Below are 18574 nucleotides of genomic sequence, written 5' to 3' on the forward strand. Positions count from 1 at the left end.
TGCCATTAAGAAGCGTGAAGAGGGCTTCCCAAATCTGAGCTCCCCATGATGATTTCTCACAGTGACCGCCCTGGGGATGCAAAGCCATAAGGTAGCATAACCTCATGTCCACCCTCTGCCCCAGTTTCAGGCAGGGGTGGTCCCAGCCTGCCCCGTGCAAACACCTTTCTCCTCTCTGCAGTTCTCAGCCTTGCTAGGCTTCCTTCCAGGCAGGAAGCGACAGCTCACCTCGTTATTGAGAGCCGCTTACAGCCTGACAAACCAAGCTCTCCTGGGAACAAAGGGATCCAACACCAGGCTGCAGACTCAGGCATGCCTCGGGCTGTGTTGGGATAGGTGGGTCAAGGTCTCCTCCACATCACCACGTGCCCTGAATCCCCAGTGCTGGGAGAACCAGAAGCACACTGCTCCAACCCACGCACCAGCGTGGGTGCCTGCAAGGCTGCGCAGCAAAGAAGCAATGCGTGTGTGGGGGCAAGGCCATGATTTTTCCGGCCAGACCCACTCCCCAGCACCCACCAGGAACATGTTTTCGCTGAGCCAGCAGCTCGCCCATGCACCCCCTCTGTCCCCAACCTGGAGGGGAAGCTCTGGCGGTCAGAGGGAAAAGACACCCTGCGCGCCCCCAGCCTGGGTGAACACAGCAGGTCCGTGCTCATCCCCACCCCCGAGGCACTCCGAGTGCCAAGGGTATGATTTATTTACCTGTTATAAATGTCATCATCTTCGCCACCCCAGCCCCAGTAATTGTTTGGGAACCCGTTGATTTTTGTGAACTGCTCTTTGCTCAAGGCAGACACGCCTCCGAAATACTGATTGTAAGGCAACCTGGAAGCAGGAAGAAAAGGCGATTAGAGGAGAGGTGAGGTGCTAGCCAAGGAGCAGCCTGCCCACCCGAAAAAGACTTGCTGCTGCCCTCCACCCCAGGCCACAGCAAGCCAGCACCCGCAGCAGCAGGAAGCTCCATGTGTTTTGGTGCCCTGGACTCGCCCAAAGCAGAGGGAGCTGGTGGGCTCAGTCCCAAATACAGATGGGAAGAACTTTGCAACCAGCAATGGCTGCAGCCTCTTACTAAGAAGTATGCTGTCCTCCAAGGACAGGCTGGTGGGATGCACACCACCTTGCCCAAGGACAGACAGGTGACATGCATGCCCTGGGAATGGGAAGAGCTCGGCAAGACATTGAAGGTGCTGCAAAGCCTTCTCTTCCTGCAGCTCCACTGCTCGCCTCTATGCTCCCCCATGTCCCAAAGGAAAGGTTGCAGCTCAGAACTGATCCAGCGGCGTGACCTTGCACACACAAAGCCAACCAGTTCCTGCTCGAAATGGGAGGCAATTCACCGGGAGATTGGGAACAGATGAAATTCAGACCTACAGAACCAGAAGAAGACCCATGCAGGGATCATCAGGACCTACTGCAGACCTTATCTCCGCTTCAGCAAGCAGAAGAAACCCCTGGGGCCTGCATTTCTGCTCCAAGCTTCACCAAGCTGCAAGAAGAAAACTGCAGCTACTGCAGTGCTGGTGACAGTCCTGCTCTGAGCAGGGCTTCAGTCTGGAGTGGAGACATGCAGGGGTCCAGCCACCAACACCACTATTGCATCTCTAGCACTACTGACCACCATGGGGTCATGACTGTTTTTTACCTTATAGATGAGCTTTTAAACTCCCCCTTGGGGATTTGGGATCAGAAAAAAAAAAAAGAAAAAAAGGAAAAGCATGACAGATCTTTGTCTGCAGCAGCTTGCTGAACCCGAATGTATGCTGAAAGGTATTTCGTTTTGTGTTGCTCTCAGATATGAGGGCAGGTCCCTAAGTGGCCCAAATGAAACAGCCAAAAATATTTCATTTTGCTCTTAAAATAGCATCTGATGTAGTCATTCTAAAGCTGCACGTAATTCTCGCTGTGTGAGAATGTCTCGCTTTTCAGACTGGGTGGAAACACTAGCTGTCTTCCAGCTTCCAGCCTGAAACACAAGAAGGGATACCCGGGCACCTGCAAAACGACAGGCTCTTCGTTATTCCTTGCCCAACGTTTCACTTTCCAGAAGCTGTGAATTTTAATAAACTGCTCAGCTGTGTTTCTCCCCCCTTTCCTCCCCTCCAGCCCATCCCACTCACAGCCACCCGCTCCCTGCAGGGACGCGCACGCCAAGACAGGCTTTTGCCAGAGACATTTTCCCAGGCTTTCAATGGTGGGTGGGGATGTGCAGCACTGCGCCTGGCCTGCTAGGCTAACGGCGGTATTAGGAACAAAAGGCGTTTCTCACCGAAATCCAAATTTATCCATGGATACAGAGAGGTGCCGTGGCTGGCTGTAACATTTGTAGGTGTTCCTGTCATCCATTGGGATGAGGTCTACGTCACTAAACACAAAGCAATCATAGTCATACTCTTTCAAAGCCTCTGCGAATCCTATATTCAGCAGTTTAGCACGGTTAAATTCTTCTTCTCCATCCTAATTTAAAAACAAATAAAAACAGTTAAGTGACTTAAACTTAACAGTTGATGTCAGTAGTTTCTTACCTGTCGCTGGACTCCGATGTCACCACGCTAGGTTGGCGTGCCTGTGATGGACTGAGCTTGAGCCCGAGCACCCCCCCTGGCAGCACCCACAGGACACCTGCAGCAAAGCCCCCGCAGAACACCCTCCCTGAGACAATGGCATCTGAGCCAGTTGCAAACCATGGGGACCACCGAAATGTCTGAGGAAAGGCTGGACCCGGGTCAGCTCCCCTCTCCTTGTGGGAGGCTCCAAGGGGACAGGTTTGATGCTGAGAGGTCTGTCCCCCCGCCATCCCACGCTACGCACAGGCTTTCGGGATTCAATTTTGTGATAAAGTTTACAGACCGCTGGGGCAAGTGGCAGAGAAACGCAAAAAGAGATGAGCTCCTCTGGAAGAAGGGACCCTTACTACAGAGAGAGACCTTGGCATGCTTTAGCTTACAGCCAGGACAAGGACCACGGACCAAAACCTTTCTGTGGCCAGGATTTCAGCACCCTCTTCCTAAGCTCTGCCACAACATGGCTGAGGGACCGTGGTGTGGTCCCTGCTCAGCAGCAGGCGTGAACACATGCCAGAGGTGACTTGCAAAGCACGGGGAGGCACCAGGTAAGGTCTGCCGCTCTGCAGTGCGCTCCAGCTCCCACGCCAGAATGCTCCCCAGGTTCTGGAAAGTGTGCTGCAGGTTCAGTATGTGGCTGTGACACACACAGAGCCTTGTTCACAGGATAGCAGGATGGTGAGAGATGCTTCCTGCTAGGGCTATGGCTCGCCTGCTGCGGTGCGCAGCCCCTTCTTTGCTGTTGCTTTGCCATCTGGAGCATGGCAGGACCCACCATCCGACCTGGGGGGCTTCCCAGGAAAACAAACCCAGGAGAGCTGTCACCGTGACGGGAAGGACCTGAAAAGAGCCGACACCACAGCAGAGCACATTTATCCCAGGCCAGGCGCAGATAACAAAGGAAACTCTCCACTCTCCTCCCCGAGCAATGAGGCACCCGAGGAGAAATCAGTTTGGCCTCTCAGGCAGAAACATTTCAAAAGCACACGTGGCTTTGAGCACAAGTATGGGCTCGCAAGTTGCTCGAGTACTTTTGAAAAACAACAGGATCATACCCTCAAACCCAAGAATACCAGCAGTTTGAAAGTAAGGATTCCCAATCTAGGACTTGAATTTGCAGTCCACCTTCTCAAACCCAAGCACTGTGCAGGGGAACAGAGCAGGAGATAGGGAACTCGCAGGGCATCACTGAAGGAGGCTGAAGATTTTTGCCAGCCTGTAAAACAAGGCTGCCAAATCCTTTCTCTTCTACCACACCCCACCTTTCCCCCTCCATGCCCTCGGAGCAGTGTCGAGACAAAGAATTACCCCACCATGCAAGCCATCCCCCACCCCATGGTACCTGCACCCAGCATGGGACACGAATCATGGACAGATAAAATACTGTGCCCAAGGAGCAGCAGCTTAAAACATTTCCTGCTCCCAAATTGCTTTGCCTGATTAATAAATAATCGGTTTGGAAAATGTTTAATCCAGACTGGTTAATGGACCTGTGGCTGGAGAGCCACCACAGGTTCTTGAAACAGCCACAAATATCTTTCAAATGAAGGTTTTAACATGCAAGTGTCAAACCAAGGTTTTCAAAAGCATTCATCACCTGCCTCGGGCGTAAATGACTTCACAGGGAGGAGTGAGCTTTTGTGGAGGAGGATCTGAGCAAATTCTCAGCATCCTCACCCGAAACAAAAGAGTTCACGCAATAACTAAGGTGGTGGGAAGATGATCACCATCATGCATAAGCAAGAGCAGTGAAAACTTGAGTGCAGAAAATGTAGGCAAGTTGAACAAAGAGGCTCGGGAGAGGGAGCGGCTGAGGCTGTGGGATGGGAGGGTTTTCTTCCCCTCAGTGAGGGGGTCTGCCCAGCCCCAGCTGCTTCTCAGGTCCCACGGCACCAAACCCAGGCCTGTCCCCAGGAGGGACTACGCCGGTGCAAAGTGCAGTACTGGTGCAAGACGTCCCCAAGATGGGGACTCCCTCCCCCAAGAGGGACTTTGCTGGTGCAAAGTGCAATGTACTTACACCTCAAAGTCCCTGCTGGGTCCAGTCTAGGAGGCATCCTCATTTCACGCCCTTTGGCTGCTCTTTTCATAGTGAAATTTCAAGGCAAGGGCACTTCACAACGGAGGCTCAACCCTAATTAACCCATGCCTTCAGGTAGCCTCTAACTCCTCTGGGTGACACTTAGGGATTAACAATGCTGTATGGAGCTGTGTTTTTAAACCTCTCCCTGAAAAAAACCCAAAGGACAGTGGAGGAAGAGGGCGCAGGACCCCTCCTCCCACCTCAGCCCACCACCAGACCCCAGCAGAGCCCATGCCGGTGTCCCATGCATGGAGAGGGACCAGACACACGGCAAACACCTCACATGGGCAACACCACTCTCCCGAACAGCCACACAGCTTCATGCTGTGGGATCCAAAAGGCTTGGGGGAAAAAATAAAATCACAACCAAACAACAAAACACAAAACCCCTCTCCAAGACACTTATTAGTAACTTTAGAGTGAGCAGGTAGCTCATGCAGCAAACCTTGCAATGCTGTTATCAGCTGCAACTCCTTTGAGGGCAGGAGGCTGGTTTTCTGCCCCAGGAGGTATGCAGGGCTTTACAGCCTGTATTGGAGCAAAAAAAAGACTAACAAGAGGTTTTGATTTTTTTGCAGAAAGCTCTGTTTCTTTACCTAAGACAACGTGGAAGCACTGGCATGCTTGCAGTATCTGAGATTCAGATCTCTCAAAACTCAGAAATGTGCTGCAGGCTTACATCTTCGACTGATCCCCAACGTTTTGAAAGAAAAAAAAAGGCAGAGTTGGGACATTTCCTTTCTATGCTGCTGTCCCTTCCAGGTCAGCACAAGGCACAGCACCACAGGCGACGCTCAAGAGAGCAGATAGAGCAGAACTGAAGAAATCTCCCGCCCTTGCCTCTGCTTGGCAGTTCCTCATCCCATGGAGGCTGCCTGTTATTTGCCACAAGCAAATAGTTCAGTTTCGACTTGCTTGGACAGAGAAGCACCGTCCTGAGGAGGTAGACAGTGCACAGGGGACTGCTGCTTTGACAATGCAGCCACGCTCTAGATGTAGCCTTCACGTTTATCTCCTAGGCTTTCAGTTAGAGAAGATTTAGCCCAAGCACACTTTTGCTATTTTTCTTCCTGATAATTTTTTCCCTATGTTCTCTTGTCCTGAAACTTAACCCATGTCTGAGTTCAGTGCTACTGCCTAGCACCTGTTTCTAGCTTCTGATTTTACTCCCTATGCCTCTCCCAGCACACCCAGGTCTGTCCGCATTCCCTGATCCACTAGAGACTGTCTGAAGGGCAACAACCTGCTACCTCAGCCCTGCAGGGTCTGACACTGACTCCTTCTCACACCTGGAGATGATCAGCCTGAGCAAAAGAACACCCAGGCTTTTTCACTTCCCAACTCTTACCTTTGCTGAATCTAGTTCACTCAGACAGACCTACCAACAGATGTTACCTTTTTTTAGTCCCAAACAGATAAAACTGAGGTTTTTGTAAGCGTAAACCAGTTAGAAGCCATCTGTCTCAATTTTGTCCTGCCTGCCACTTCCATATAGGAGGCAGCTCTGTGATTCCTCCTGTTGACAGCACAGCGGAGGACCCTTGGCTACATCCCTCTCACCTGGATCCTAAACTCACCATGTGTCAGGGAGGTAATGGTGAGGATATGTGTTTCTGGACCACTAGGAGAGAGCCATCATCTCCAATGGGAAGTTGCTAGCTAAGTCAGGGATCCCTCAAGACAGCCTGAACTGCATGCACAGTGTCCATGTGAAAGTCCACTCTCCAGAAACAGATTTCCAGGGCCATACAGGAGACACTTTGCTGTTTCTTTGTCAGAGGGTGTTTTGAGGCCTCAGCACCATTACATCAGGCAGCAGGAGAGAGAAGACACTGGGGAAATTCACCTCCCACACCACTGCGAGGGTCAGTAGGATCTGAGCACAATTCCCTCCTTTGCCCGCACACCCGGGGGGATCTGACACCCCCGGCAAAATAACATGAATAAGTGCAATGCCCCAACCACTCCACACTCACACGCACAGACTAACACTCTGGAAGATTGCTACCGAGGACACTGCAGGTAACGCCAGCGGCCAGTGGAAAAGCATTGACCAACTGCACTGTTTTCAGGGAATTTGCTAAGTCTCCCCTTTCCCAGACTTCAGTCTGGCTGCACAGACATTTGCACAGGCTGAACTGCAGCGAAAAAACTCATTTCTAGACCTGAGCACCCAGGTGGCAACAGCTGAAGGTGCCGGAGAGCACGTTGGTAACAGCAGGAGCAAGCAGAACCAAGGGAGACACCAGAAATTCACCGCTGCCTTGTCATTTGATGAAGTCAAGCTTGGATGGCATTGAGTGGGTACTGTAAAATGCATACCCAGCCGCGTGTCCTCATCTCAGATGTATCTGAAAGATCCTACAACTGCTATTCCACGCATCCAGTTTGGGTTTTGCTGGGGGTGGGGTGCGGAGGGTGAAGCATAATATGTATTTTTCCACTGGCTCCCATTATACACCGGACATTTTACAAACATCATCCCCCTGACTCCAGTCAAGTCCTACTCTGAGGCATTCAGGCACGCAAGAACAGCATGGTGGAGACACAACGGACTCGTGATGGAAACACATTGTGCTGAAAGGAAGAAGTTTGACATTACCAGTGCAGCAGTAGCAGGGCTCAGCGCTCCTCTTTCTTTCTATGAGATGCAGAGCACAGAAGAGCACGTAGGCAGCGTGTAAGAACCACATCACACAGTAATTCTCCTTGCTTCAGTGATTGCTTTGCTATAGACAGGATTAACAAGTAAAGGTAATATTTCCCCACTAGAAGGAAAAATAAAATAAAAAAAAGGAGGGCAGATGCAAAGGGAAGGACAGACAAGAAAAAGAGAAAAGCAATTGTCAAGACAGCAGAGAAATAAGATGTTTTCCCACTCTACTTCTGGCAGAATTAATACATTTTCTGCAACTCTCTCTATTCAGTGTTCCCACTCACCCTCGAGAGATGCATCCAGTGGGTTTACTACCCCTGACCACTTTGCCTCTTCCTCACACAGCTTGTTAGAGGCATGCAGAAGGAGCGTGTTCATTTTACAGATCAAGTAGTCTCACATTGCTAACCTACATCTGACTGCTGGATGTGTCCAGGACATGTGTACCCTGTGTACTGGATGTCACTCCCACTCTAACTTTGCTCAAGGCATGCGTCTGAAAAAAACATTTGCTTATCAATAATTTTTGTGAGGGTTAACTTTAGAGCACACAGACAGCCCCACCGCCCTAGCACTGGAGGACAGAACCAGAGAAGAGGAGGAGCCAGCAACGCAGGTCACTGCAAGCCAGCATGCAGGAACAGCAATCCACAGCAGCAGCAGCGGGAACTCCATACGGGCTTTGGGCACTTTCTGCCTTTACGGGCACCAGCACAGCTCCACATGGTTGGGCCCCTCGCTTTCCTTACCCTCAAACGCCACTGATGGGGAAACACCAGCCCCAGCTGCACTGACGTCTCTCTGCGATGGAGATGGCTGCTGGCCCACAAGTGGTACCCCGAGACCGTGGGCAGGCATCTCACCCTGGTCCTCCGCTACGCCTGGCCGGGAAAGCAGCAGCCCCCACTGCAGGATTGCTGCTGGGAGCCGCATTGCACCCTCGCTTCCGAGTCACGCTCAGAACAGGGGAGGCATGCTGCTCTGCCACCTTCACCCACCTGCAGCCCACTGACCACGGCGGGGACTGTGGCTCAAGCAACCTTGTGTCACTGGCAACTTGCCCAGACAAACGCTGCACATGCAAGGAAATGCAGCCTGGAGGATGAAGGGCTGGGGCTGGCCCCCCGCGTTGCTGGACCGCAGTGGCACTGGCTGCCCTTTGCATTAAACGGGAAGAGTCTCCTCACAGGGCTTCACCTTAGGGCACGGCATGCCAGTCTGCACGCTGCAGAAATGCCTCGTGCCCTCAGCAACGCGGCCGCAGACACCAGAGCATCTCAGCTGTGGTGCTCGGGAGCTACCGCTAATTCCCCACAAACCACTTTTGCCCAGATCTCTGGCACCCTGGAAATGAGCAAAGTAAGAGAAATAGTAGTAAGGGAGTATTGGTTTTCTTTCTAGAAAAAGGTCTCCCCTTTACTTTCAGTTCTGTGAGGAAATTTATCGCCTGGGTGACCATTTTAAATACTCATGGTGTTTGATACGCCCAAACACATCAGCTGATCCGCAAATTTAAGGAGCTGATTTTAAAGAAGAGTGTTCTTTCATTTCAGTTTTTACAGACCTGAAAAAACAGGGTATAAATATATATGCAAGAGAGAAACTGCACTGTGAGATTGTCCAGCCATCAGTCTCTGCTGGGGCTCTCTAGGACTGCATCTGCCTTTTCACGCTGCAGCCCATGAAAACGCCTACACATTTTACGCTTTTCCAAGTGTGAACAACACCCACTTATTTAACCACCATTATCATATAAATTAAGACAGCTTGTTTGGAGTGAAACATGCCTTTTTTTTTTTTTTTTTTAAAGACAGGTCTAAGGCCATTGGATATCAAGGAAAAAAACCAACAAAAACTCCCGTCACTACTTGTTTCTTTTCTCTTCTATTCACCTGGAGACAATCACTCACCTGCTCCACTGACACAGCATTGCCTTCTCCAACCTGACTCTTTGTGCACTATTACTAATGTGAACAGAAGTTGCTTGACAAACTAAGTGAAATCCTACGGCTTGCTGGCACGCCCAATGCCAGATTAGGCATTAATGCTGCCTTCTCACCTTAAAGATCTCTGTATGCAATTCCTGCAGCAGCTGGGAAAAAGGAACATTTGGAAAGAGAAAATAGATTGAGTCGTGCTATTAGGGATTCTTTTTTTCCTTCTCACCAAGTGGTTTCTTAAAACAGAAGCTCTTTAGCGTGAATCATGCCTGACTGGAGGAGGGGACCCCAGGTTTTCCATCAAAATCATCAAAGCAAAATTGCTCATGTTAATTTTAACTTTTTTTTGTGTGCTACAGCCTTTTTTTTTTTAAAAGGAACCTTATTGCTGCCTGCCAGCCCAATGCCATTCAGGATAAAGCAATCACTCCTCTGTTTTAGAGGGCATGGGCACTGTTGTGAGAGCATTATAAAGCCCTGTGTCTTTAGCATCTTACCTGGTTGATAACATATACTCCATAATCTAACTGCTGCCTTTGGAGAATTGGGTGCAGGTAATAGAGCCAGTACTTCAGGTGCTCCTCTCGCTTCCTGAATGGTATGATTATTGCTACTTTCTGAAGTGCTATACAGTCCTTCGGAGCAAAACGACCTCCTGTTTTGACCTCTGGGTTTATTCTCGCCACTTCTTCCAGGTTCACAGGCTGGGAAAACTCCACACGTAGTGCACCAACTGGAAGACAGGCACAGCACAAAGCAAGTTAGCACACACCACATATTTCTCTGAGCACGCATCCTTTACACACGTTTTTTGGTTTTTTTTGTTTTTTTTAAAAAACAGTGGTTTGGATCCAAAATCCCAGTGGTGCACAGAGGTGTTGAAGCTTGGACCAGCCATACCCAAACCAACTGCACACCACCATCCAGACCAAACCCCCAAACGCTCTAGTCTCTTGGTATCAGACCCCAACTGAGTTGTTGATGCCGAACAAGCCTTGAAAATCCTCCTATCTGCATGGCAAACCAACAGCTGTGCTCCCACTGGCACGTGTGCCACAAAACCAACCTAGAGAAGAGCGTTGCCCTCTGCGCTCTCACTGACCTTGCACAGTGTTAACAGTTGAGCACTTCAAAAATAGTCCTGCTCCCCTACTGACATAATTACTTATGCCAAGCCACATGCAAAATGAACAAAACCCCCTTTCTTGTTTTTTTCCTTATAGATACTTTCAGTGTTCTGTAGGCATGCCCATCATTTATTAAAAGTCCTGTATTAGAACTGCTAAAAAACCCAACATATCCAGATTTGCATGCAGGTTGGCAATTCCTGGTTTCAGCAGTGGCAGGTTTTGAAACCACCAAAATAATCTGTGCCAAAACTGGTGCACAAAACCGAGAAACCCCTCGGGCACCACAAAGTGGATGGCAGCCTCTGGGCTGCTCAATGCCGAGCTCAGGGAGAAGGGGCAGTGACAGCACCAAACACTGATACAGCCAAGGAGACTGACTTCACAGGACTTCGTCTCATGCATCTGCACAAGTGCTCTTTGCTTGCCAGAGCTCCTCAGCTCTGCCACGCTGGCTCCGAAGATGTCCCTCCCATACAGCTGTATGTGGCTCTGGGGATAAACACTGCATCGCCGACCACAGTCCTTTTGTGGATGCCTTCTCTTAAGTCCCAGGCTGGCTTTTCTGCAGTATTTGCTTCCAGCTGTTCCAGCCCTGATGAACAAACTTGCTGCAAAAACCTAATAAGCATGGTAGCTGCCCACGGAAGGACCTCTCCTGCTGCCATATCTCCTGCTACCACCCGTGGCAAGCTAATAAACTGGGCTTTGCACAGATGCTCAGCTCCCACTAAAACCTCTACAGCGCATGAGGATACTGAGGCCCCCGGGCATAAAGCAGAAGGTCTCCCCCATAAGCACTAGGCTGGGGATCACTCCTTGAAGGTCTGGTTGCTGTGCTCTCCTCCTCTCCTCCATCCGGGCATGAACACACGCACACGTGTGCATGCACGCACTCCCACATGCATCTTAGAGCTACCGTCTCCTCTTTGCAGTTGCTGAAGAGACACCCAGCCCCTCCAAGGGCACGCACAGCAGGCACAACTGGTTTGGTGGGTACACTGGACTTACAGAGGAGCCCCTTGAAAAGGGGGCACAAGTGATTTTTAGACCTCTAAAAGACAGTGGCCATCACAACCAACCTTGTGCATACCGCAACAGGTGACTACTGAAAAAGCAGAAATTCTGCTCCAGGCTTACGGCCCATTCCCTAGTTATTCCTCTAGAAGAAGCTGGATCAGTTCAGTTGGGCTGCTCCACAAACATGTGCTCACTTAGGCTGGAGACGGCAAGGAGGAGACCAGCCAAACCGGCAGAGGTGGTCGGTGTACCCCCAGAGGCAGCGAGGAAGCTTTGCTGCTGGATTCACTGCCTGCACAGTGGAGGCAGGACCTTGCAGAAACTGGTGTCACAGGCAGGATGCAAAGGGATCTCCCCGATCTCTGCATTTTGAACATGGCAAGTTCGCACGTTTCCCTCTCACACAAGGAAAAGGCAGCAATTTTGGGACCAGGCTGCCCGTCCTCCCAGCTGCAGCCCCAGCGTGGCTGCTCAGATCCCCACCATCCCTGCCCCACAGCAGATGCCTGACACACGGCCAGGGACGAAGCCTATCTATCTGAAAAGCGGCTTGCAGGGGGAGCTGGAAGGGCACTCTGCTGCTGGAGGAAGTGGCAAGAATGGGAGGAACCGGGGCAGGAAGGAACATGCAGCAGCACAACCGGGACCGGGTCTTGGTGGTGGCAGGATCAGGACAGGCACAGCCACCCCAGTGCTGGTGGGAGAGGCAGGGAGGGGACAGGCGCCAGAGCAGCGAGGCCAGAGGGGACAGGAGGGGGAGAGGGTGCATCATTTCCTCTGAATTTGGTTCTCTCTTCCGTGCAGTGGTGGTGAGCGCTCTCCCAGAACGGCCTCTGGCCACGACCCACTGCCACACCTGCTTCACAGAATGGCAGGGATTGGAAGAGACCTTTGGAGATCATAGAATGTGTTGGATTGGAAGGGACCTTTAAAGATCATCTCGTCCAACCCCCCTGCAGTCAGCAGGGACATCTTCAACTAGATCAGGTTGCTCAGAGCGCCTCATCAAGCCTGGCCTTGAATGTCTCCAGGGGTGGGGCCTCCACCACCTCTCTGGGCAACCCGTTCCAGTGTCTCACCACCCTCAGTGTAAAGAACTTCTTCCTAATGGCTAATCTAAACCTACCCAGCTCTAGTTTAAAACCATTGCCCCTCGTCCTACCGCTACAGGCCCTTGCAAACAGCCCTTCCCCAGCTTTCCTGTAGGCCCCCTTCAGGTACTGGAAGGGGCTATAAGGTCTCCCTGGAGCCTTCTCTTCTCCAGGCTGAACAACCCCAACTCTCTCAGCCTGTCCTCACAGCAGAGGTGCTCCAGCCCTCTCATCATCTTCATGGACCTCCTCTGGACCCGCTCCAACAGGTCCATGATCATCTAGTCCAACCCCCCTGCCAAAGCAGGTTCACCTAGAGCAGGTTGCACAGGAATGCATTCAGGCGGGTTTTGAATTTCTCCACAGAAGGAGACTCCGCAACCTCTCTGAGCAACCTGTTCCAGTGCTCTGGCACCCTCAAAATAAAGAAGTTTTTCCTCATGTTCAGATGGAGTTTTCTGTGTTCCAGTTTGTGCCTGTTGCCCCTTGTCCTGCCACTGGGCTCCACTGAAAAGAGTCTGGCCCCATCCTCTTGACACCCACCCTTTAGATCTAAGCATTGATGAGGTCTCAATGCTCTCAGTCTTTTCTCCAGGCTAAAGAGACTCAGGTCTCTCAGCCTTTCCTCACAAGAGAGGTGCTCCATTCCCTTGATCATCTTTGTAGCCCTCCATTGGACTCTCTCCAGCAGTTTCCTGTCCTTCAACTGGGGAGCACAGCACTGGACACAGCACTCCAGATGTGGCCTCACCAGGGCAGAGTAGAGGGGAAGGATGACCTCCCTCGACCTACTAGCCACGCTCTTTTTAATGCTTCCCCCTGCCCACACCTCTGCCTCCCAGCGTCACCTCTGTTAGGAAACCAGCACTCACAGTTAGGATGATGCTACACTTTCGTGCATTTAACACAGCAAAAGGCATTGACTGCACTGGGCACGGTTCACCTAACTGCTCATGGACAGCGAAAGGGATAACACTGGGCATCTCGGTTCACCTAACCAGTCATGGCCACTGGATGGTACCACATTGGGCATCTGTGTCCCAGGGATGTTATTTCCCTGCACTGCTCGCACCCCGCCGCGGGACCGATCTGGCAGGAGGCTGCAGGAAGCAGCAGGGAGGAAGCAGCCCATCCCTTCACGGGGCCCTGCCAGCCCCAGCCCGCTCCTGGTGCCGCGCAGCCACCATCCCACCGAGCAATCCCTTCCTAACAGGAATGGCTGCCCACCCTGCTCCCAGTTGCCACATCCTCTGCTCCCAGTTGCTGCCCACCCTGCTCCCAAGAAACAACCAGGAGACCCATCAGCCTGGGGGGGATGCTTTCTGGTTTAACAAAGGCTCTTTTAATGTCTCGCTCAGCCTAAAGTGGGGAGGAAAATAAAAGTTTGCCATTTAGGCGAATTTACAGGGGAAATCTCCCGCTGGCAGCTTGTGAGTTCCAGCTGGGCAAGGGCAGCCGCAAGCGTTTGGACATGGCTTTCTGCAGGCTGGTACCCGCCAGCCCCCGGGGCCAAACGTGGACCTCTGATCTTGCCAGTGCTTGCTCTTATTTGCCTCTGGGAGGCTGGAATGTCAGCAAGGAAAAGACAGGAGAGGAAAACACATTCGTGATAAAAGCCAGCTGCAGAAGACAGAGATTTTACAGTTTCAGAGTCTTGAAGGACACTGGTAAGAAGTGACCTGTACTGCTCCGACCCTCCAGTTAATCCACTCAGTTTTAAAGGCAGCACAGCACCTTCCAAACGCTGCCCCGAGGGAGGCAGCCAACGTGCAGGTCAGCGAGGAGGCCCCAGGAGCCACTCCTGGGACATGCCTGATGCAAATCACCTGGTTAACACATTGACTGGCATCAGTAAGAACACGAAAAATGCAAAAAACCTGAACAGTCTGTTTTCAAATACAGAACAGCTAAAACAAACTAGACATCATAAAGCCACGTGGCTGACAAAACGCAACAGCAACGTGCCACCCACTGAGAACTGACGCTTTCAGCCCGCTTCCCAAGCACGACAAGGCTACTGCCAGATCCACAAATGCAGGCTTCCCAAACAGTGACCAGAGTAATGCTTCCAGTTGCTAATTTTAAACCATTTTGACCAAAATTTGACCACCTGGATAGCAAGCAGCCCCCAAGGTTGTTTTTGTCTCCCAAGGATGCTGACTCAGGACATGATCTGACGATGCCGAGAAAGCATGCAAAGTTTGCTGCAAGTGCTGTCCCACTGGCCAAAACCCTACCCCCGTCCGTGTTTACTAGGTAAACTTTCCAGCCCAATTCACTCCATCTCAATTTTTAATGCTTCTGTTCAAGGTGACTTGCCTGACACAGGAGCTAAAACAGAGCGATGTGGACTTGCAGTCCGCGGTCACCCATACGGCCCGTGATTTGTAAACAGACAAAACTTTTGGGTTCAGAGTTACAAAGCTCCAACAAAGCAGCTTCATAAGTCTCCACCATACATTTTTAGCAAAAAAAAAACAACCACCAACCAACCAATGAAAAAAAAAAAACCCTTGAAAACATGAATAAGCAACTGCCGGATGCTTGCAAAAGACCCAAAAGCACACACTTCAGAGACCGTAAAAATATCAGTGGCAGGGTGAGAGAGACACACAGCAAAGAAGCCAGCCCCCTCCCGCCCCCCATCTCTGAGATGAGGCGGCATTTCTGCTGGAGGGGAAGGTGCACAGGAAAGGCGTTGTGCCGCCATAGGTGCCGGGGGGCGGCCATGGCGCACACAAACAGGAAGCAGCTTCGCGCACGCAGCAAAAGGTGAGGCCTGCAAAAAGGCAGAGGGGCCCGCGGCTCGGCAGCCTGGCCCTCAGCCCAGACGGACGTCTCACCCCCCCCCGGCCCTGGCTTCACAACGGCCACGCTCACCACAACAGCTAAACCTCTGCAGGCTGCTTCAATCTCTTGGAGCGGGTCCAGAGGAGGTCCACGAAGATGATGAGAGGGCTGGAGCACCTCTGCTGTGAGGACAGGCTGAGAGAGCTGGGGTTGTTCAGCCTGGAGAAGGCTCCGGGGAGACCTTATAGCCCCTTCCAGTACCTGAAGGGGGCCTACAGTAAAGCTGGGGAGGGACTTTTTACAAGGGCATGTAGTGATAGGATGAGGGGTAATGGTTTTAAACTGAAAGAGGGGAGATTTAGATTAGGTATTAGGAAGAAATTCTTTACTGTGAGGGTGGTGAGACACTGGCCCAGGTTGCCCAGAGAAGCTGTGGATGCCCCATCCCTGGAAGTGTTCAAGGCCAGGCTGGATGGGGCTTTGAGCAACTGGTCTAGTGGGAGGTGTCCCTGCCCAGGGCAGGGGGTTGGAACCAGATAATCTCTTCCAACCTAAACCATCCTGTGATTCGATGCCAGCACACGTCCTCCCCGGCATTCATCCTGTTTGACCCAAATGAGAGGACCCTTGCAGAAAAAGCCCCAAATCCGCTTGGCCTGACGATACAATATATCACGAGGCTGCTCCAGCCTCCCTGGACCACAGATACTAGAAGCATTGAGAAAACTCAACCAGCAATGCCCCGCAGGGCCAGAATTGTACTCTGGCATCCCCAGGGGGGCTGCGAATGGGTCAGTGCCACCACACTCCGTCCAAGAAGGTGGTAGCAGGTGACGCAACACGGGGCAGCAGCCACAAAGGGCAGCCCCAGGGGGTTCAGGTGGGATGGGGCCAGGGCGAAACCCCTTCACCCTCTTCAGGAGGGTGGTGGAGCCGCAGCAGAAGGAGCCCCAGCAGACTGAATCACCCTCCCAAGCACTTCACTGAGAAAAAGCGCTTCACTGCAGAATTCACCTGCATGCTTTAAGCTGGGCACAAACCTCAGATATTTAGTTTAGCAAGAATGAAAGCAAAAGCATGTAGCACGGAGGTTGGAAAAAAATCTCTCCCCAAATGTAGCAGAAAAGAATGTTTCCATTGCCCTGGCTGAGAGCTGGACACTGCTCTCTAGCTGCTGAGCCACGTGCACTGCCATGCTCAGACAAACCTCATGCAAAAGGAAAGCTGGAAAAGAGAAGCAGAACTCACAAAAAGGGAAAAAAAAAAAAAAAAAACAAAAAAACCCACCAGAAAATCTCTCTTTGCAGGGGCCCAGCAGAAAAGGGAAGGGCCCATCAGCCACACCAAGTCCACCCTGGCTGGGAAAATCAGAACCAGCTCCACCCCAGCAAATGTGGGGGCAAGTCCCCCCACCCCAGGCTGTGGAGCAGGGGTCGCTCCAGCCCCCAGCCCCAGGGCAGGCAGGTAGCTGCATCCCACGGCTCAGCAAAGCAAGCGTTTCTTATTAAGATCAGCTAAACTTCAGAGCTGTGCCAGCGCCTACGCAGGCGGCACCAGCCAGGCTCGAATCGTGGTTCAACCCCATGATGGGGGGATGGGACCAGTGGAAGGGACAGCCCCAGCACCCTTCGCCCATCTGGGTCCCCTGAGCAGCCCCCCTGCCCTGGCATGTGACCAGCCGGCCAAAATGGCCACAGGGACATCTCGGTCTCCTTGCAAACTGGCTGGCGGATGCTGCCCCTTGCTGCCTGCAGCTCTCTCTCCCCCATCAGCATTTAAAAAAACCACAGTATCCCTGGGTCTGGCTAGAAATATCCCAGTGAGGAAAAGAAAGCCTTCCCAAGGACTGGGATACGTTTTCTTTGGCTGGTCTACACTTGAAAAGTTGCATCCCCGTACATATGTCAACTATACCAACACAAGGCTTAGGCTGCTACACCAGCACATGCCCTGTCCTGGACCAGCTCACACAGCACCTGGCATCTCCAACTGTGGACCCCAAACGGAAACAGGCTGAAAAAAACGTGGATGCATCACACACACTGGCAACACTGGGTCTGCAGCACAATGGCAGGTTTGCATGATTAACTGAGTGACTTCAGAAAGAGGAAAAAATTTCTTAATCCAACACCAAACGCTGCCTATTCCAACACATGGTCCCACACTAGCACATGGCGTCTTTAAAAAAAAAATAAAAAAAAATACTGTTGTTTCCATGAGGAGGTACTTTTGGGAGAGAAGCAAAGTCCTCATCGGTGGCTCAAATCCAGCACACGCTCACTGAAGTGGCTTTGAACCGCCTCCCTTTGAGCTGGGCAATCTGCATGCGATTAGCCCTGCTCGCTGCCCCACAAAATTAAATTCCAGGCCCTCAAACAGCAAACTCAAAACAAACAAACAGAGAAGCACAGATCAGAAAAAGGCTCAGCTGCCTCCCTGTCGGGAACCCCCCACCCTGCTGTGGGATGGGATGGGCAGACAGGAGCTCCCCCGGGCTGAGTGGCATCCCAGGGATGTGGCTGGGCCAGGGGTAGCCCCAAATTGCAAGGCAGCCCCCAGCCCCATCCCATCCCACCCCATTCCAACCCATCCCACCCCATCCCATCCCACTGGTGGCAGCTGCACCTGGATCCCAGCGCTGCCCTGGGGCTGGGGCGCGCTCCCCAGATAGCAGGGGTGAGCGCCGGGTGCCAGGCAGGGCAGAGGTGCTGCTGTCTGGCTGAAACTCAGCCAGGGATTGTGCACCCCCGAAAGCACGGGGTGCTGCCAGCGGGAGGGCACTGCTGCTGAAACCCCACTGTCCCCCCAGCACACAGGTTTGTAGAAACCCATCCCGTAAAGTCTTTACAGGGCTGTTTCCAGCTTCAGCACGACATGTTTGCAGGTAACCGCCCTCAAAGCGAGTCCAGTGACACCGCAGACTGCGGATGGGTGGTAGGGGAGGTGGCGAAAGCTGCCCTCTTTCAGGCAAACATCTGCAGGGGCCTGGGGGCTGCCCCGAGCTCCTGCAGCTAGCTCAGCTGCAGCCGGGAGGCAGCTGGAAGGGCTGTTTGCCGAGCCCCAGCCTCTGCAGCGGCCACGGCCACCACTTGCCTGTCTGGAGGTGCTAATCCACTCCTGGGTCACCAAGCACCTCTCCTCGAAGGCAGGGGCTCTAAGCACTGTCACAACGGAAAACACTGTCCTGGTGGGGATGAGCTGAGCAGTAAGACCACCTCCACCCCAAAGAGACAAGGGCGAGCTGGACACTAACAAAAACCCCAGATCTTTGGCTCCACCACTGCAGCTCTGCTGTGGACTGGC

The 18574-nt window shown here is 52.2% G+C and overlaps 1 protein-coding gene across 1 annotated transcript in view; it reads right to left on the reverse strand.

Annotated features, from left to right (window-relative positions):
- Positions 1–18574, reverse strand: part of B4GALT1 (beta-1,4-galactosyltransferase 1) — a 29134-nt gene that overhangs the window by 4844 nt on the left and 5716 nt on the right. The window contains exons 2-4 of the mRNA XM_063319693.1: positions 9741–9976; positions 2270–2457; positions 706–828 (exon numbers count right to left, since the gene is read on the reverse strand). Coding sequence (XP_063175763.1) covers positions 706–828; positions 2270–2457; positions 9741–9976 — 547 coding nt within the window. The remainder of the gene's footprint in view (positions 1–705; positions 829–2269; positions 2458–9740; positions 9977–18574) is intronic.

This window comes from Chroicocephalus ridibundus, chromosome Z, assembly GCF_963924245.1.
Source record: "Chroicocephalus ridibundus chromosome Z, bChrRid1.1, whole genome shotgun sequence".
Taxonomy (NCBI): domain Eukaryota; kingdom Metazoa; phylum Chordata; class Aves; order Charadriiformes; family Laridae; genus Chroicocephalus; species Chroicocephalus ridibundus.